The sequence below is a fragment of the Cibotium barometz genome, chromosome 13 (genome assembly GCF_041138505.1).
Source record: "Cibotium barometz isolate CiBa-2024 chromosome 13, ASM4113850v1, whole genome shotgun sequence".
In the NCBI taxonomy this organism is placed as follows: Eukaryota; Viridiplantae; Streptophyta; class Polypodiopsida; order Cyatheales; family Cibotiaceae; genus Cibotium; species Cibotium barometz.
Window position 1 is genome coordinate 44,626,328 of NC_141058.1, and position 21,315 is coordinate 44,647,642.

Here is a 21,315-nt window from a genome sequence, read left to right on the forward strand (position 1 = left end):
GCAACAGTTAACTAAGGCAAGAGGTCAGATTGACAGCTGAGTAGTTGGCTGGCTGGTTTTGTGTGCATACGTGCATGGATGCACACGCCCATGTGTGTGTGTGTGTGTGTGTGTGTGTGTGTGTGTGATCCTAATACGCTTGCCTCCTTGGCAGATGAGCATCGTGCGGGCTCACAAGCACGCGCATGTGTGTGTGTGTGTGATAAGCTTGCCTCCTTGGCAACTGAGCGTATCTCCAGAAACTATTACTACAGGGAAAGACCCCACAAGGGCACGCCCCCTCCTCATCAGATTCCCAGACGTCACTAGTCGAGAGACATTCTTGGGCACATGGATAGCTCCTAAAGGAGAAAACATCTCTGCATGCCTAACTGCAACACTACAGCCCATGCCAAGTGACCACATACACCATGCTGAAAAAAACACAGACACAATCTACTTGCAGCACTGACCAAACATAGAGAAACTATGGTTTTTTTCTTCTTTCAAACAGGGATTCCCGGAACAATTTCACCCACATGGATGCATACATATCTCCCCACTCTCCCCCTTCTCTCAGAATTGCAAATCAAAACACAGATATGGTGACAGATAGATACCTAGCTTAGGCGAATTTGAAAAACACAAATGACTTGCTCCTTCGTCTGTGATAGGTTAGCCTTGATACCAACTATGAGAGACTCGTCCCAAGAATCACCTAATACACAAGCATAAACAAGATTACAGAAACCAAATAAAAGTTGTAGGCAAGCTCACCACCCAACCATAGGATCAATATTTCAATCCACCCCTGAGCCAGTGGCTAAGGTTCCACTCCCATGAGTCCATGTCAGTCAAAACTCGTGTCCCATACATAGTAACATGAAACGTTTCGTCCGTTTCATCATTTTGTTGTTTCTTTTCGTTTCGTCTGTTTTGGACAAAACGCAAAGGTTTCGAAAATGACACTTCTCATATACACATACCAAATTTATAACATAGCCAACAAAAACATGAAGATGCGTTTTTTGGGACGTGGGTATGAAATTCATGATTCTGGGAGGAGAAGAAGTGAAGGAGTAAAGAGGAGGAGTGGACGAGGAGAAGAGGCGAAGCAACAAGCTGCAGCCGGGAAGAAGCGTGGGATGCATGAAGTAGCAAATGGGCAGCAAACAGGGGCAAAAACGACAGCAAAGATCGCATTTGCAAAAAAAAAACTTTCGCCCGTGTTTTTGACCTAACTTTGCATTTGGGCGAAACGTCATTTTGATGGGCAAGTTTCATTTTGTTTCAAAACGTTTCGTGCCGTTTCGAGAGGGCGAAACACGTTTTATGTTACTATGGTCCCATACCATAAGTGCCTGCCCACAGGAACCCTCGGCAAGACTACTCATGATCTGCCATGTCCATGGCAGCAGTAAGCCTCTTTGGTTTAGGTGCAAACCACAATGAATCAATACTAATCCAAGGCTCACTTATATAGTGCTATTATTGCTATAAATAACAATCGAGTCATAAATAGCCAAAAACCTTGGATTTATTAAATCTAAACCTTAGCCACCTGAATCCGCATGCTTTCCCTAATCATAGGTCCCCTAACCCTTCTCGATTAGTCCCTAACCCCAAGGGTTAGTGCTAGGGACATGGCAGATTGCAGATAGTCTTGTTGAGGGTCCCTGTGGGCAAGCACTGGTGGTATGGGACGCTAGTGCTAATTGGCATATATCTGTGGAGTGGAACCTTAGCCCCTAGCTTGAGGGTGGACCACAATACTGATCCTACGGTTGGGTGGTGAGCTTACCTGCACTCCTTATATTTGGTTTTCTCTAATCTTGTTTGGACTATGTTTAGGAGATCTTGGTTAGACAAGCCTAGAAGGCCTCTTACAAGGGCACCCACAAAGTGGATCTCGTGGACCCACCTTGGGCGATTGCAGACCCACCTGACCCAAGAGGAGTTACCTCACACATGGCCTCTGCATTCCAACATGCCTGATGCCCCCGACCCCTTGGACGTCGGCCACGATTCCCCCATCAGCTCTAGATCCAAGACATGCTACATCACCATCGAGCTACCCTTTGGAGAGGTAGCGAGCCATCTTCCCACGCCCGGTAGATCTACAGAGCCTTCTACATGCTAACCCCATGCTCGATATCCTTGATGGCCCCCTCCCCCTACCAGGGGGTAAGCTCTATAGGTTGTATGATGATGATGGTCCCACTTTGTATCATATGGCTCAAAGCTCTAGTCATTTTCTTTTGTACCATGATGAGATTACATGCATAGTTGTTTGCATTCATGCATTTACATACGAGTTTGCAAAGTTTGCTAAAGAATGCTTCAACCTCGGAAAGAGTTGCATTCGTGACCTTATAATGCATGCATAAAATTATGAAACCTATGATTAGATTACTAGTGAATGAGGAACAAAGAGGTACCATTGCACAAATTGAGATCTACAACTTTGAGTCTTCACCAATACAAGAAACTTGAAAGTTGAAACTTGAAACAAGCGAACATCTTAGGCTGCAACTTGGGTGCAATAGATAATAGAAACAAAAAACATCTACGATGGAAACAAATGGAGCATCTGAACAATCAGCTGAAAGCATAAAAGAGTGAAAAAAGACACACCAGTGGCCACTAAAAAAGATAGAGACTATCAATGATCATTCTTCATCCTCCTCGTTAGAGGAAGATAAAGTGTCCTCGTCATCGGTCTCTTGTTGCTCTTCAATGGAAGGTCCTTCTGCATACATGTTCTCTATACCATCATCCTCTATGGTCTCCCGAATCTCTTGCAAGGTAATGAGTTATCATCATCTTTCTCCTTGTTAATCATATCTAAAGTCACCTCAAGTTTCTTATAGCCTCTTGCCTTGAGTTTGGATATGAGATGAAGATTAGTGTGTATGAACACCAACTTCTCAGTGTTTGAGGGCTTCAACCTGTTCCTTCTTTTGGTATGTATGAGAGAGAAGGTGCTCCAGTTTCTCTCACATGGTGAAGTTGTGCTTCCTTGAGAAAGTATGCGAATGGCAAGTTGCTGCAATTTAGGTGTGCTTGCACCATGGGACTCCCACCACTTCACTCCTTCATGCATTCTATTCTCATCAAATGCAAAAAGTACCCTTTTTTGATCTGTAATCATCCAACTCATCAGTCAAGTCTCCTTGTGCCTTTACATCTCCACCTGTACAGCGCTCTATAACAGTCATCCAACCATTGTGCACCTTCGCATCCGACTCTTGTCCTTTTCCTCTCCAAATAGGATGCAATACATAACCTGCAGCATGTAAAGAGGAATGCATCATATCCAAACGACCAACACAAAGCTGTTTGACCTCTTTCAATATTTTATCATCAACGCCATTCATACTCTCTAATTTCTCCACCATGCGATCTGTGAGGTCATAAACCAGCCCAATGGTTGCTCCCTCCCTATCAGCCATGCGAAGAATCTTTGAAATGGGAGCTATCAGCTTCACAGTGAGCTTTGCATTTTGCCAGAAAGTAGCATTATATATAGTGTCTGTAATCTCGTGGCCTCTAACAATTTTTACAAGCTTTGCTTTAATCCACTCATCAGACACTGCTATCTTTCTCAAGCCATTGTACACCCTCTCATCAAGCAGGTTTGCAAGTACAATGAATGTGTATGCAAATCATGTATCTGTTGGCTTCAAGAGCTCCTTCTTGCTATAGGTTCGGAACATAGCCAAAAGTGTTGGATTTCTAGTTATGAACTTCACAATCTTTTTTCCAGCATCTAGCACAGGAGCAATCCAACTCAAGCTGCCAATATCCTCAAACCGCAAATCCAAGCAATGACATGTGCAACGAGTATAGAAGATGTAGGGCCACTCTACTTCTATGAGCTCTCCAGCACGCACACAGTTGGAGGTATTATCCATGCACACCTGGATAACATTTGCAAGTCCAAAATCAAGAATTGCATCTTTAAGAATACCAAAGATGTATTCACCTGACTTGTATTCACCACTTGCATCAACAGCTTTCAAAAACACAATGCCATAGATAGAAGATGCAAGCACATTAATTATTGGCCTCTTCTTGAGACCATCCATCACACACAATTATACATCCATATCTTGACCATTTCTCTCTCACCCCAAGCAAATCTTTGTCAATGCATTTGATTTCATCTCTGAGCTCCTTCACGCGTAGAGCTTCATATGTAGATGGCATGTAAGTTGGTCCTACTTCCCCGATGGCTTTAACCGTATCAATAAAGTAAGGACTTCGCCCCTTGCAAAATGGAATATCCTCAACATAAAAAATCGTCTCACAGTAACTGTTGCATTCTTTCTTGCTTGAATTTGCCACGATTCAACAAGCTTTCCTTGCAGCTAAGTAGGTTTAGAGACCCTCGGTCTCTTAGTTGATACATTTACAGCACTACTTGCATTGGAAGAGCCACATATGTTTGAAGGAGAACTTGCAAATGCGGTTGCTTCTCCCAAATCCCCCACTTGTGCATCAATGTCAGTAAAGCCATCTTCCACATGCAACTTCCTGCATACATCTTTTACACTCTACGGAGCACTTGGGCATTTATCACAGCACAATGTGCAGATTTTTGTCAAATTTGGGACTTTTTTTAAAATTTAAATTCAGCTTTCAAAATATTAAGCTTTGAATCTGAAAATACCCAAATTCAATGAGAAGAAAACCCAATCGAAAAAAAAAAGCCCCAAATTTGACGAAAACAATGTGCAGATTTTCGTCAAATTTGGGGCTTTTTTTTCGATTGGATTTTCTTCTTGACTCTCACTGAATTTGGGTCATTCAGATTCGTTTTAATTTCAAAGAGGGAAAAAAAGAAGAAAAAGCTTGCGATATGAGAGAAAGAGAGGAGAAAGAGTCACCTGCAGGCTGGTGGCCAGCTTGGACTCTGCTCCGTGACCCGTCACCCTACAAATCGTTTTTTCTCCACACAAAAAACCAACAGTTGTCGGCATTATGTGATCGTACCCCTTTTGTTTATTTTTTAAAAAACAACCTGTCATTTACACATGAGGTTGCCCCTTTTGGCCATTGTTTTGTCCACTGCCCAATTTTTTACTTTTTATTTTTAAGGCAAGTTTGCGGCAAACTCCACGTTTGCAGCAAACGTTTGCAAGCAGTTGCAAACGCGAATGTTTGCCACTATGATTACATGGACATTATTGTATCACTTTTGGTCTCATAGACCCACTGTGAAACCAGACAAGAATCCGGATCCCCCTTTGTACGGCCAGCAAACTGACGAGAGAGAGGGAGAGAGAGGAAAAGCTGCCGCTTGCTGCCCCCTTCTGTACGACCAGCAAACTGACAAGAGAGAGAGGGAAAAAATCTGCCACCTGCTGCCACCTTCTGTATGACCAGCAAACTGAGAAGAGAGAGGAAAAAGCTGCCGCCTGCTGCCCCCTTCTGTACGACTAGGAAACTGAGAAGAGAGAGAGGAAAAGCTGCCGCCTCTCACTTGTTGTATGGCTGCGCCAAGAGAGAGAGGGAAAGCTAGAACAAGTTGGCCTGTAGAGAGAAAAAGTTGTTGCTGCCCGCCTCCTCTCTTATGTGCATCCTGCACCTCGTGCTTTTAAAGGAGTCGACCAGCCCCTAAAATAGGTGTGCTTTTCCCCTTTTCGCCAAAAGTGACGACCAGCCCCAAAGTAGCTGTGTTTTTTCCCATTTTTGGCCAAAAGTGACTGAATAGCCAAAAATATCAACTTTATGTGCTTTTTTCCCAGCTTGTTGGTCAAGGCTCCTCTAGGCGCCTCCTTTTGGTTCACATATGCATGTCCAAAAGGTGCTAATTCCGGGCACACTTAAGGATGTGTGAACCTGTCGCCTTAAAAATCAAACCAACAAATAAAATCCCTTGTAGTTCAAATTTTGTTGCCATCTTTCAAGTCAAACTTTGCTGGTAAGTGCTCCAGCTTTATACTCTGGAAAATCCCTGTTCACACCTTGGTTCCAAACAGTGTGTGAAACACTATTCAAGACTGGTGAGAGAACCAAATTGGTGAGAGAACCAAATTGGTGACATCCCCTCCGTCTTATAAGACAGTTTTCCGCAACTATATAAGCCTGATACCAATGAAATATCCTTCAAATATAGCAGATCCACTCTCCATTAGTAGTATTACATAATTCCAAATCCATGATCCTTCCCAAAACATAAGTACGAAGTGAGCACCAAGGTTGCTAGTCCTGTACCCTAAAGTCAGGCTACATAAGCCACACATAAACAGCAAGAAAAACACACCATGTCAGGCTCCATAAGCCATACATGTACTATCATGTCAAGCCTCAGAAGCCACAAATGTTCTATCATGTCAAGCCTCACAAGCCATACATGTTCGGTCATGTCAAGCCTCACAAGCCACACATGTTCTCTTGCCATGTTAGTGGGCTAACACTAGAGTCCTTCCTGGGGATCCATCCACATACATGCAAAAGACATAAACTCCTATTGACATGTCAATGGGCTCACACCGGAGTCCTTCCGGGGATCCATTCACATACATGCAAAAGGAATGTGCCATGGCATGCTCGATATAATAAATCCTTCTCCGCAAAACCGCCAAAACAAGCACATGTTCACACAAAAAGCCATGGAAGCTCAACTGGCACACTGTTATCCAAGACAGCCCTGCATATCTTCGACCAACCATACGAGCATGGAATATGTTGGCTTCAAAACAGCTCATAAACTAGAATCAGCCAATCCACGATACTAATAAATAATTCATAGTTTTGTAGCCGCATATGCGATATATTCTAGTGTCCCATACCACTAGAATATTCCCCATATGAGATCCTTGTGTAGGCGACAATTCTAGCATCCCATATTGCTAGGAGCCTCCAATACACAAGACCAAAACCATAAAATATTCATCAAAACCATAGAGAAGCCTTTTCCAGAATTAGAATGTTTTCCAACGAAAACGCCTTTCAAAAAAAGAATTTCTTTTCTTGAAAAACATCTCAAAGTAGATATGAGAAACATTCTCCACTTGCGTTAGCAAGGGAGTTCAACATTTACAAAATTACAAATATTGGCAAAAAGCATCAACTTGGTAAAACTCAAAGTATACTTAGCTTTTCTTTGCCAGGTTCGTCATGAAGCCAAAATAAATATCTCCTCAGCATATACATAAGATACCTTGAGATATAGTTCCATATAACTCGCTTGAACAAAATTTGATTTAAAATCCAGAATAGTCCAAAAGGAACAAGTGCTAAACATGGGCACATAAAACCAACTCCATACTTTGAGGATAAATTCTGTGAATCCATAAATCCTTATGCCAAGCTATCTATTGTTCATGCTCTGAACACATGACTACTTCCATAAGCCCAATAGCCAAACTGTTGATCACTGTAGTCTCCACTTCTGATCTTTTCTCTTTCTCATTGTTGGAAGAAAGTCTCTGCTTCCGAGAAAGCCTAACTAAGCTCTGATACCAATGAACCAGACAGGAATCCGGATGCAATGGACAAACACTTCAGATGCCAACAAAGATATGAAAACACAACGGAAATAACCATAAACAATATCAAAACACAGCACTCAACCGGAACGGCTGGCCCCCCATAGGAACTACTTTATTCCAATGAATAAAAGGGTTACAACCAAACCAAGGTGCAGGTGCAAAACTACACAAGATTTTCCACAAAGCTTCCTCAGCAAACACTTGCACATGAATAAAAGCACAAACCACTCCAAGAACCAATACAAATCAACAGCCCAGTGTGGTGTCAAACCCAACACCAAACTGTGTGCCAAAACAGCCCCAAAAATACCTCGAAACACAACCCCCGAACCAATGCTCAGGAGGGGGTAGTGAAGAGAGGAGAAGAAATGGCCCAGCTGCTGTACCACTGTACAACCTGAGCAAAAGAGAGAGAAGAACTCACCCGACTGTTGTACCACTATACGGCCTACACTTCAAGAACGAGAGAGAGAGAGAGAGAGAGAGAGAGAGAGAGCTGAGGTACTGTACGGCTAGTTGTCCGACAGAGGAAAAACAAGTTGTTTCTGTACGGCCAGCGCACTACTACTGTTGTACGGACAACGAAAAGAGAGGGAGCGTGTCAAACTCTGCCCGCCAATTGCCCAGAAGAGAGTGAGTGAGAGAGAGAGAGAGAGAGAGAGAGAGAGAGAGTGGCTGTCAATGTTGTACGGCACTGTTGTACTTGCTATACGGCCTGTACCAGCACAAGAGAGAATATGGATTGCCCGGCCTGTTATCCTTAGTGTCACGATTGTGACGTATGTATGTATCAGATACTCTCTTCATTGCTGATTCCTGTTGCAGATGCAAAGAGTAACCAACCAAGGAAACCCCTACCCTCGATTGGTTGCGACTCTTCGCCAAAGGATGTACCTCTTCATCGAATAGCCACATCCCTTCGACGAATGGTTGTATCCCTTGATGAATGGTTGTGCCTCTACATCGAATAGACACATCTCTTAGCCTAAAGTTGTATCCTTTCGTCTATGGTCATGTCCTTTCGTCAAAGGACATGCCTCTTCAAATGTGTCTCTTCATCTCCTATATAAGAGACCTATTGTACTCAGTTTAATTCAACAACTGCTTACTTCGAGCAACCCTTCTTCAGGCCTTTTCAGGATCTGTTTCCGAATGATCTTCCAATGACATTGCCTCCTCGTCGTCCTGTGGATCACCCGATTGATCTTATCCCAAGTCAACCTCCTCCAACCCGAGCTCCATACCGTGTTTCTTACTCTGAATCTCAGGAGATACAAAAGCAATTACAGGAGTTGCTGGACAAAGGTCACATCCATCCCAGCAAAAGTACCTTCGGAGCCCAGGTTTTGCTTGTCAAAAAGAAGGATGGATCAATGCAGCTTTGCATTGATTACCGTGCTCTCAACAAGCTGACAATCAAGAACAAATTCCCTTTGCCTCGCATCGATGAGTTGTTCGACCAGCTGCTTGGTGCAAAGGTGTTTTCCAAGATTGATTTGAAATCCGGCTATCATCGAATTCGTGTCCGTAATGGTGATGAATACAAGACAGCCTTTTGGACAAAATATGGCCATTATGAATTCTTGGTCATACCTTTTGGGTTAACCAATGCCCCGGCCAGCAAAGCTTCCTCAGCAAACACTTGAATAGGAATCAAAGCACAAACCGCTCCAAGAACCAATACGAATCAACAGCCCATAGTGTGGTGTCAAACCCAACGCCAAACTCTATGCCAAAACAGCCCCAGAAAAAACTCTCAAAACAGCCCTTGATGCCTCCAAAACAGCCCCTGAACCAATGCCCAGGAGGGAGTGGTAAAGAGAGGAGGAGAAGTTGCCCAGCTACCGTACCACTGTACAACCTGTGCAAAGGAGGAGAGAGAGACGCTGCCCACTGCCCACTGTGCGGCCAGCGCAAGGGAAAGAGAGAGAGAGACTGCCTGCTGCCCACTGTACGGCCAGCAAACGGATCAGCCTGCTGCCTCCTTCTGTACAGACAGCAAACTGACAAGAGAAGAAAAGGTGCTGCCTGCTGCCCCCACATAGATACATACATACATATGCACATGGGATGGGGGGTGGGGGGAGAGTGTGTGACCATAAGTGATACAATGGTACCATAGATATACTAAGCCATGGAAAAAGTAAATGAGAGAAAAGGTAAAAGAACTATCAATAGTGTATACCGATGTGATATCAGCATGTGACCTTGGACAGGAGAAACTAGCCATGAGAAACTAATAATGATGCCCTCCTCAGCTAATACGTATTTGAGAGAAGCATGTCATATGTGATGAAAGCATGTCATATGTGATGAAAGCATGTCATGGTGTTGAAGAACCTTTTGGATCCGCATCTGTCTGGTGGAGGGTCGTGATGCTCTGGGTCGGGGACATCTGGCCCAGAAAATAGATCGAGCTCTATCACTGAGGACCCCTCTTGGGTTGAGAGCTGGACTGCTAGCGTGGGCGGTGGGCTCTGATGTGGATGCATGATGACGACATAAGAAATCTGTAATGACCCTCTGGATAGTATCTTGTCAGGTGGTCTGCCTCTCGGTATGCTGTCTTGGTAATGTCTCTATGACGTCTGAGCTCTAGTAAGTACGTGCCCATGCATCTTTGATCATCAAACTGCATCACCGGTGTGAGTGGACCAAACCTGTCACGGAAGAGCCAGTGGAATCTCCCTCGTATCTTATAGTAGGCCGGGCAGCTAAGCATATTGTGCACCTCATCTTCCACCTATCTTGTGGCACACACTCTGCATATCTGATCCTTGTGTGGGGTATCATCAGCTCTACCTCTCTCGACTTGGAGGTGGTGGGAAGACACCCTGAGCTTGCCAATCATGATGCGCATGGCATGTGACATATGGATCTGTATGTATCTTGAATGGCAATGAGAATGAATTCTTGGAATTGTCACAAAAAGAGAAGACTATAGAAGAGTACCACCAAACTTTTATTGGTCTTCTCTGATTTGTACTCTTCTTAAATGATTTGTTCGGAAACTTAAATCCGCCTTTCGATCACTTGGTCAAGAACACAAAGCCTTCTTCGATCTCTGAAGTTGTGACCATTTGCCAAGGCATTTCCAATGGAAGCACCACTTGCCAAGGCAGAAAAACACAAAGCCTTCTTCGATCTCTGAACTTCAGACCATTTGCCAAGGCATTTCCGGTGGAAGCGCCACTTAGAGGAAGGTGAAAACTCCCTCTTCAGCAAAGAGGCCCACTGTTGCGAAAAACATTTCGAGATGTGTAGTCCGAGTCGATCTAACCGGATGATCGGGCTGATCTCATGTCGTGAGAAGTCAACGTAGGGGGAAACTGAGCCGTTGTATGCCATGTGCATGAAACCACTCAACTACATCCAAATACCTTGTATGTGTCTGTAAGAGAGAGAAAGAAAGAAAGAAAGATGTTATTAACGTCTTCCAAAAGACCGAACTCGGCCTATGAGACAAATCAGTGTACCTGTATGGGGTATCCTCTCTCATCCCAACAAAATGAAAAAGTACTGAACTAAAAAGCTGAATCTGGGTGTGCAATAAGTACAATGAGTGGGAGAGGGGATGGAGCTCTACTACTAGGAGAATGCAAAGCTATATGCATGGAGTATACAATCATGATATGCAACCTAGCTAGCTCCATCCTGTACCATACTGGGGGTATAAAATGGTATACATCAATGAAGGGGGTGTCCACAGCTCCCTGAAGAACATGCCTGGGTCTGCTCTGAAGCGAGCCAGTCGCTCCGCACCTTCTCTGTGAAACTCAGCTCTGATCTCTGTCATCTCTCTCTGGTATAGGCGTGGTGTCCGAAAGCCAGGTGTCCTCTGTCTCCTCAGGCTCTGAGTGTCTCTGCTCTCTGGAGAGTAATTCTCTGCCGTGTAGGGGCTGGGAGTGGGATGGATCTCTGAAAAAATGTAGTAATCTGTGTCTGTCGTCCCCCCTCTGGAGCTCTCTGAGCCTGTAATGATGTCTCTCTGTGACGCTGTATGTCTAGAATGAATCTCCCCAGTATGCGTTGGTCTGCTGCCTCAAAGATCTGGCGTAGGGAATGTGGCTCTCTGAATAAAATGGGATATCTCTCTCTGATGGCTGTATATGCTCTGCATCTGTATACATAATGCTCCTCACTCTCCACCTCCTTTCTGCACAATCTGCATATCCTCTCCTCTCGGGGGATCCGTGCTGCTCTGCCAGTCTCGATCTCCAATCGATGTGATGAAACTCTAAGCTGACCAATAGCCACGCGGGAGCCGTGTGGTAAAAAGCCCTCCATGTATCTAGGCCTCTCTATAAATCCATCATCAGTGATACTCATGAACTGATCTCTATAGTATAGCATCTTCGGTGGAAGAGGCTGTGTAGGCGATATCCATGTCTCTCGTGTATAGAGCTGCCATAGGTCCTGTCTCAATACTCTGTTCCTCTCACTATGAGAGAGACGGATATGTGGTGCATCCCTGTCATACTGGAATGGTGGTAGATGATCCATGTCTAGGCCATGCTGTGAGAACCAATGTGTGACCTGTGCATACCATGATCCTCTGTCTCCTGCCTCAGCCAGCTGTCTAGATGCCTCAAAAGCTCTGTATGACGATCTGTCCTGAGGCATCTCTCTGAATCTGTCTAGCAGGCATATAGTCTGGAATATGGCCTCTACCATCGTAGGAGGCGCAGAAAACTCTGCTCGAATAATGTCATGAGGTACTGACGGTTTGCTGCGTATCATGCGTGCCATCATGAGGGCGTGTGGTCTCTCTATCTGTGTCCACCAATGGGTAGCAAGGCCTGGCGCCCATACTGCTGCTCCATACATCAGTGCCGGTGTGACTAATGTGTCAAATAGCCACCCCTTCGTCCGGGGCTCCTGAAAATGCGCCTGGTGGCACTGTCTCTCTAGCATAGCCAATGTTGCATATCCCCGTGTCAATCTAGCTCCGGCTGCTAAACCCATGGTGAAGCGTGTGGCTGCTGCAGAGAGGGTAACCCCTAGGTACACGTATGATGTCACCACCTCCACCTGTCGTCCTGCGAGAGTGAATGTTATCTGACTCCTGCCCTGTCTCGATGTATGAAAGACCATAACCTTGGTTTTCCCAAGGTTCACTGTAAGACCCCTCTGTGTGCAGAAATCATCGAGTGCATGTAGACGCTTCTGTAGACCTCTTGGAGACTCAGACACTAATACAATATCATCAGCATAAAGCATAATATGTACTGAGGTACCTGCTGGATCAACTCCATCTCCGCCTCCCCGTGTAATGAAGTCAGCCACCTCATCAATGTATAACCCAAATAGCGTGGGGGAAAGTGGGCATCCTTGCTTCACACCAATGGTGCTAGCAATAGTCTCGGACATACCTCCTGGGCATCTGACTCGCCCAGAAACCTGCTCATATAATGCATAGATGCCCCATGTCATATCTGCTGGTATGCCAAGAGACTGCAGGCGCTGAAAGAGCCTCTCTCGTGGTACTGTGTCAAATGCCTTGTGGAAATCCACAAAGCAGCAATAGAGCTTTCTCTTCCTCACTCTGGCCTGATCAATCATACATCTCAAAGTGAATACATGGTCAGTGGTAGAGAAAGCTCTCCTGAAGCCTGCTTGCCCTAATGAGCGTAAACCTACTCGCTCAGCATATAAGCTAAGCTCTTGCTCCAACACTGCACCATAGAGTTTGGCCAACACGTGGCCAACCATAACCGTCCTGTAGTTGCTCGGATCGAGCATATCCCCTGTTTTGTGGATCGGCACAATGGTGTGCATCGTCCACTCTGCAGGCAAACCCTCTGCTAGTGCCCTGTTAAACACGTGTGCAAGAAAAGGAGCCAAAGAATCTACTGCATATATGAGATGCTCACCCTGTAGGCCCATATGGTCGGCGGCCCATCCATGTTGTAGGCGGCGGATAGCTTCCTTTACCATCGAGTGGGTAAAGAAGCTAGCTGTGGTAGGTCGAGGCTCCTGTGGACTTAGGTATAGGTGGCTGCTGTGGGGCGTGGTATAGGCCCTCTGCATGTGTGCCATGTCTGTGGGTTTGCAATGGGTGTCGGTGTCCGGGGCTCTCTGAAGTGCTGCCATGAGATAGGGCTATCTCTACTCATGAAGAAATGGAAGATCTCTAGCTCCTATATCTCAGCGAAGGCCCGCCTTTTGTGGTGAGTAAGTCTCCTCATCTCTCCTCGACTCCTGCTCTATGATGGCTCCCAAGGCTCTCTGTATGCGGAGCCGTGAGTATAGGGCTCTCTGTATGCACTCGTCATCATACCATCTGTTGTGGGGCATAGTCCCAGATCTCGCAGGCTCTCCTGAGTGGACACGATGTCGGAAGCTCTGTAATGCAGCCGTGTGTAGGAGTGATGCCAGCTGGGTTGTAATGGTATCCATAAGTGCGAGGAGATCCATGAGTAAGAGCCCATTCTCTACTCTGCCAGTGTATATGTCTGCCATGTCATGTGTGAAGTAGATGGTAGTGTGTGGCGTCGGTATGTGGGGGGCTGGTGATACTGGTGATCCGGCTAGTGAAAATGCCAAGTATGTATGATTTGCCCCAATAGGACGAGGTGGGATGGAGAATGAGGTGACAAGCTGTGATGCCTTCAAAGACCCCATAATGTAGTCTACCACTGTGCCTCCGGTCCGTGTATGACTCCCATGTGGGAAGCATGTCAGCCCTCCTGATCTTGGCCACTGTAGCATCCCGTTATAAATAACGAGACGGTGCCTGGCTCCCAACTCTAGTAAGTGGTCCCCATAATGTGTTTTGTCTAGTCCAGTGTCCTCTGATGCCCGACTAGCCCCTATCTCCTCTGGATCCACAGGGTGGAGGATCTCCATGTCATCATAGTCATACACCTCACACTGTCTGCTCTGTGTGTGGGCATTGAAGTCACCCGTAAGAAATACCTCCCCTAGTGTAGAATAATGCATAATCTCCTCTGACAGACAAGTGTATGGCGAGGCTCCTGTCTCCTCCTCCTGTGGCATGTCCTCTGTAATGACATAGGAGGATCCTGATGGATGAAAGTAACATAGGGCTATGTATATAACCCTGTCCCGTGAGAGATGTAAGCTGATCCACATGTATCTGGCCTCTGGATCCTGTGCTACCACTCTCAGTCTCCCCTGTAGCTCCCGTTTGAATAGAACTGCTACTCTTCCCCGACCCTCTCGAGGTACCCTGGCGTGTGGTCCTCCTGTATGCTGACTCCCACTGGAATCCCTCTACTCGAGGTAGCCCTCTCTCTGGGCTCTGATGTGTGTCTGTCAGAAGTATGATGTCTCTCCTCACCATAACATGCTCCAGTCGTCCAGGCTGCACCCGTAGTGAACCATTACAGTTCCATACTGCCATGTGTAGCTCTGTCAGTGGCCTGGTCTATGTCCCATAGGCCCCAAACCGCTAATCCATGGGCCGGCCATCAATGATGACTCGACCATCTCGATAGAAGGCCTTCTTGCCTTCTCTCCTCGCGTGTAAGACTCGTGGCATGCAAGCTCTCCTATGCTCTAGCTGCATCCTCGTGAGATCATCATCCAAGAAGGCCATCTCGATAGAAGGCCTTCTTGCCTTCTCTCCTCACGTGTAAGACTCGTGGCATGCAAGCTCTCCTATGCTCTAGCTGCATCCTCGTGAGATCATCATCCAAGAAGGCCATCAAAAATGACCTGACCATCTCGATAGAAGGCCTTCTTGCCTTCAATGATGACCCGACCATCTCGATAGAAGGCCTTCTTGCCTTCTCTCCTCGCGTGTAAGACTCGTGGCATGCAAGCTCTCCTATGCTCTAGCTCCATCCTCATGAGATCATCATCCAAGAAAATAGGAGCTCCCTCTAAGCCTCCTAGTATGACCCTCTTCCTCATGAAGATGGTGCGTGTCTCCGCATCTCGAAACTGTATGATGAGAGCTCTCTTCTTTGTCATGTTTGTCCCGGCCCTTTAAGCTTTGAGGAAGGGGGGGGGTCCCTCATGTGAGTATCCAAGTTGTGTGCATAGTGTCCGCCCATTCCCCTCGGGGGTAGAGTCGGCTACCTCGGGAATCCCCGTGACTCTCACATTGAGTCTACGAGCATGTCGCATCCGCTCCCCCTGAATGGTGGTGTTGACGATTTGGAGCCCTTCGTTTTGGGCATCCTCTTTCACTTCCTTTTTGATGTTCCTCTTCCCCACCTATACCCAACCCTCCCCCGTTGCCTCCATCTTACCTTCTAGGCTCTTGGTGACTGCCTTGGTGAGTTCCTCTTTGATGGCCTCTTTGTCAACTTCCACAATCTCCCCCTCCTCCCGTGGTGGTCGGTCCCGTAGAGAGATCACCTCCGCTTTGAGGATGTCGATTTCCTCCTTCATAGTGTCCTGTTCCTTCTTCCATCCCTTTTTCTTCTCTTTCCATGCTTCTTTCTCCTTCTTCCCTCCTTCCTTCTCTTTCTCCCTCTCCTTCTCCCAAGTCTCCTTCTCCCTTTTCCAAGCTTCCTTCTCTTTTTGTAAAGCTTCGATCTCCTTCTCGACTTTGGAAAGTCGGTTGATGATGTTGTTGATGGCGGAGTCCGCCGTCTTCTTGTTTTCTCTGATGGAGATGTTCAGCTTATCTTCCATTTTGACCATCTCCTCTTTGCTTGCACCCTTGGCCATGTCGATGTACCTCGGAGAGATAGAACCCTAACACTTATGTTGTTGCCTTGGAGGCCTGAGCAAGGGTCGGTGGGGAAAGCGTCGCGAACATAACCTGGATTGGGCTAGGGCTTCACATGGCGGCAGTAGCAGCACAGGTGGCGACCAAAACGAAGCGACGAGGAGGGGATGTGCAGGCGACGGGGGGAGAGAGAGAGAGAGAGAGAGAGAGAGAGAGAGAGGTGGGCAGTGGGGAGAGAGAGAGGTGGGAGGGGATGCGTAGGTGGGAGAGAGAGAGAGAGGGGGGGGGGGGGGGTAGGGGGGCTGGCGGGAGAGAGGGCGGGAGGGAGGGCTGGCGCAGAGGGGGTTGCTAGCGGGGGCTGGCACAGAGGGGGGCGAGGGGCTGGCGGGAGGGGGCACAGAGGGGGGCGAGGGGCAGAGGGGGGCTGGCGCAGAGGGGGTTGTTGGCGGGAGGGGGGGCAGAGGGGTCTGGCACAGAGGGGGGCGAGGGGCTGGCGGGAGGGGGTGCAGAGGAGGCTGGCGCAGAAAGAAAGTTATATTAAACGTCTTCAAAAGACCCAGTGTGTCACCAATTTGGTTCTTTCACCAGTCTTGAACAATGTTTCACACACTGTCTGGAACCAAGGTGTGAATGGGGGTTTTCCACATAATAAAGCTGGAGCACTTACCAGCAAAGTTTGACCTGAAAGATGGCAACAAAGTTTGAACTACAAGGGATTTTATTTGTTGGTTTGATTTTTAAGGCGACAGGCTCACACATCCTTAATTGTTCCCGGAATTAGCACTTTCTGGACATGCATATGTGAACCAAAAGGAGGCCCCTAGAGGAGTCTTGACCGACAAGCTGGGAAAAAAGCACATAAGTTGATATTTTTGGCTATGCAGTCACTTTTGGCCAAAAATGGGAAAAAACACAGCTATTTTGGGCTGGTCGTCACTTTTGGCCAAAAGGGGAAAAAACACACCTATTTCAGGGGCTGGTTGACTCCTTTAAAAGCAGGAGGTGCAGGATGCGCATAAGAGGGGAGGCGGGCAGCAGCAGCTTTTTCTCTCTCTACAGGCCGACTTGTTCTAGCTTTCCCTCTCTCTTGGCGCAGCCATACAGCAAGTGAGATTGCTGGTCGTACAGAAGGGGGCAGCAGGCAGTAGATTTTTTCCCTCTCTCTCTTGTCAGTTTGCTGGTCGTATGTATGTAAATGCAGGCTTTAATCCATAGTCACATGGGACGCGAAATGGGGACGGGGAACGGGGACGGAAAAGATTGAGAATGGCCATTCCTTGTGACTATAGAGTGACATGGGGCGGGAATGGGAACGGGAAGATGCTGCCATCCCCAACATTCCCGAGTCTATAAATGGCCATTCCCTGTGACTATGCTTTAATCACATTGTAAGAAGAATTCTCTACACTTATCACTTCTTCATTGGTTGTATTGTTTTAAACTTTGCAAACAAGGTTTAGAAGATCCATTAATGTGGGTGCACCAATGGGAGGGTACATCTAAAGATGCAGGAGGGACATGATTCTTCGTGCACATAGCCGCCATAGCTCTAGGGAAAATCTTTATAAAAAAGAAACAGCAAATTACTAAGGAAGAACTCATCCTTCTATGCCAATTAAACACACCGACCTTACCACTGACTGCAGCATACGCTCCCAGAGGATACTTTTCCACCATTTTATTAAGAAACCACTTGCTAGCAAAACGGGCTCCTCTAAAAAACTTCTTGATATGCAGAATCACTGTGTTTTTCCCTGCATAAACAACTTCAGTTGCTTCAAGTGGTGGTGACCCAGAACTTTGACTCCTTGCACTTGCAACAAGTACTTCAAGGATTCCTAAGCTGGCTGCGCTGTGACCCCTGCAAAATTACACATAAAAAAACGAGAAATGAGATCTTTGTGCTTCAACTTTCGCCTCAAGTTACATTTCCAAACCTCGGCATGGCTCTCTCTCTCTCTCTCCCCCCACACACACACCTTTTTTCCTGTCCCACAACATAAGAGCATCAGATGTTAATGCCAGTATCTTCTTAAGCAAGTCACCCAAGTATCTCACAAACACTTGGAGATATGAAAGGTGGTTACAAGAGCACAAAGATAAAAGTCAACAGGCTTACACACATAGATGCATACCTATGTGTGTTACACATGTACCCGCACATCCACATGTCTACATGTGTGCGCACATGTGGGTGGATGAGTGGGTGGGAAAATGGGCCGCTGTGCGTGGCTGTATGCAACAGTCAAAAATTTAGGATATTAGATATTTCCACGAGTCTCCTTAAAACGGCTCAAAATCATCCACTACATGCTATGACATCTATTTTTATATGTATTATGTATGTGTACATGTGTGTGTGCACATTTATTCATGTATACCTACACACTTTTTGTGTGTATCTGTATGTACCCCTTCCCTTGTGCCAAATCCTTCAAAGCAGCTTAGTAGAACAAAATAATGATTCTAGCATGCACGCACGCACACACACACACATATATATATATAGATATGTATACGCCTCTACGTGTGCATTTATATTCGTACAACATAGATGTAAATATATATATATACATATGCATACGTACATATACACACACACATACATTTATATGTACACACACACACACACACACACATATATATATATATATATTAACATACATACATACATATATATATATATATATATGTAAGTATGTACATATATGTATATAAACATACGTGTGTGTGTGTGTGTGTGTATGTGTGTGTTGGGAGGGTATATGTGTATGTGTGTGTGCATGCCCTTGACCTGTATGGTTTGGTAGCAGGAGCTCTTGGCTTTGAAGGGGCGTGACTAGCATAAATTGTTGTGGCCGGGTCTTTTGATTCCTCCAGATCAGGTGGTGCAGCATTTGGGATACCCCATTGGATGGCATATTTCTTTGGTGCTTCATAAGCTTGATTATTGGAAACTTTCTACTTGGCCACTTCATGTTCGCCTTCGGATTGTTCAGTCTATCATTATGGCGTATGTCCAGTTCCATTTGCCTCTCATTCATTAGTCCTCTACAGATATTGATCGATTCACGTCTAAAGCGATGGAATGTCTGTGGCGCACTAAAACGGACCGTAAAGCGGTTCCTTTACTCCGATATAATTATGTATGTATATATACCTAGATGAATCTAGGAACATGTCCAAATTCACCTTTTAGGAACGTGCATGTTATATACTCATGGTAGTCAACCCACAAGACTATATAACTATCAACTCCATTATGCATAGTATGGACTAGATACTACGACATCCCCACTAACGTCATCAATGCCCAATAGTGGGTGTAGAACTCTATATCAAGATATGCTCTCACACACGCACTCCACACACACACACACACACACACGAGAGCATATATTCACACAAAGCCCTTCGTATTGAGTTTCTATCAAACCTCCGGAGATGCATGTATGTATGCCAAAAAATGCATGGGGACTTGAACATTCTTGATATTCATTTTCATGTATTGGCGAGGAAGGCAACGCTCTTATTGACATTTGTGGAGCAGCAGAAACCTTGGACACTTATGCTTTCTAGTATGTTGGCCTCCCTCCGGACAGGTGCTTTTGGGCATTGGACCCCTAGTATACAGGATGTCATATTTGGGTATTTTCAGGGACACGTTCCTGGTTGTCCCTTTTCTACTCGTCTGCTTCACGACTGGCAACAATTACTCTCTTATTTGCAATGGTCAGGTCACCCTCCGGATCCTGGTAACACCCTTTTGCAGCAAAGCATACACTGGAGCAGTGTTTTTGATTGCCCATCAGCCCTTTCTCAACCACGAAAAACTTATTTTCTTCATTGCAAGGGAATGTGTACCGTGGCTGATGTGACCGATGAAAGGGGTTGCACCCTCTCTTTCCCTCAAGCCAGGAGGCGTCATCATTTGGGTATGCACCATCGGCCTGTTTGGCATGCTATTATTACTATGCTGCAGATGTTTCAGCCGGTTCCGCCATTGTTCTCTACTGTGCCACTCCTAGATTGGAGGGTTGATCGTGGGCTCCCAGGTTATTCCTCCTCCTCCTTTGCGGATCTGACAGCTAAAAATGCCTATTGCATTCTTCTCCCGGAGCCATGGATTCAAGAGCATGGTAATCGGCTATGGTGCTTCGACAAGTCTCTTGCATGGTGGAAGACTTGTCTTCATCGCATCTGGAAAAGTAAACTTCCTTTGAAGCAACGGGTTTTCTTTTGGCGGTGTTTGGTGGACGCACTCCCAATGGGTTCTCTGTTGGCTGCCAGGCGGATTGTTTCATCAGTTTGTCTGACTTGTTCGCATCCACGTGAGACTATGTATACCTAGATGAATCCAGGAACATGCCGAAATTCACCTTTCAGGAACGTGCATGTTATATATTCATGGTAGTTAACCCACAAGATTAGATACTACGACATCCCCACTAACGTCATCAGTGCCCAATAGTGGGTGTAGAACTCTATATCAAGATATGCTCTCACACATGCACTCCACACACACACACACATAAGAGCATATATTCACACAAAGCCCTTCGTACTGAGTTTCTGTCAAACCTCCGGAGATGCACGACAGACTTAGCCATAATGAAGCCTAGCACTAAGGGAAGTAGCAAATAGAAAGAATTAGTACAGCAAATAAGTAGTTGATAGGGCAAATGCACCGCTAACGATAGAAAGAATAAGCACATATCAACTGGTCGCAACTCGGACGAAAACTTCACAATGTGAAATCCACGTGAGACTGTGCTCCATCTTTTATGAGCCTATCCTACTATTCATGATTTTTTTGCTCGTCTGACAGCTCTGCTCCATGCTCGTTTTCCTAGCCTCACTTTTGGCAGGCATTTCTGGCTCTTTGGTAGATTTGCTTCCCTCCCTGATTATGCTCAGTTCTTCTCTTGGTGCCATTACTGGGCTCTGTGGACTGTATATCATTCACGGAACACCCAGTTATTTCAGCATACCTCGGTGGATGTTTATGCTTATTTTCGTTGTTCTTTGCTTCAGTCTCTCCAAGATGCTCATTTCCTTGGGCAGCTTTCCTTGCCTCAGCTGGAAGTGTTTTATCACTGTTTTTAGCTTTTTGATACTGGTTGTCCCACTCTGGGACAGCCATGCATGTACATTTTAATTATAATGAAACAGTGGATTTCACCCAAAAAAAAA

General features: G+C 45.9%; 2 protein-coding genes across 6 annotated transcripts in view; both read right to left on the minus strand.

Annotated features, from left to right (window-relative positions):
* LOC147632723 (DEAD/DEAH box RNA helicase family protein) overlaps positions 1-21,315 on the minus strand; it is a 97,743-nt gene that overhangs the window by 35,170 nt on the left and 41,258 nt on the right. For 3 of the 5 annotated variants that reach the window (XM_086807551.1, XM_086807550.1, XM_086807554.1), the window contains 2 exons: positions 17,757-17,983; positions 4,869-4,930 (listed from right to left, as the gene is read on the minus strand). In XM_086807551.1, coding sequence (XP_086663677.1) covers positions 4,869-4,930; positions 17,757-17,983 — 289 coding nt within the window. Of the gene's footprint in view, positions 1-4,868; positions 4,931-17,751; positions 17,984-21,315 lie in introns of all 5 variants that reach the window. The other 2 variants (XM_086807553.1, XM_086807552.1) reach the window with 1 other exon arrangement.
* Positions 13,038-16,331, minus strand: LOC147632724 (uncharacterized). Its single transcript, XM_086807555.1, has one exon. It carries the CDS (start codon positions 16,119-16,121, stop codon positions 15,663-15,665), a length of 459 nt encoding a protein of 152 aa, XP_086663681.1. The 5' UTR covers positions 16,122-16,331; the 3' UTR covers positions 13,038-15,662.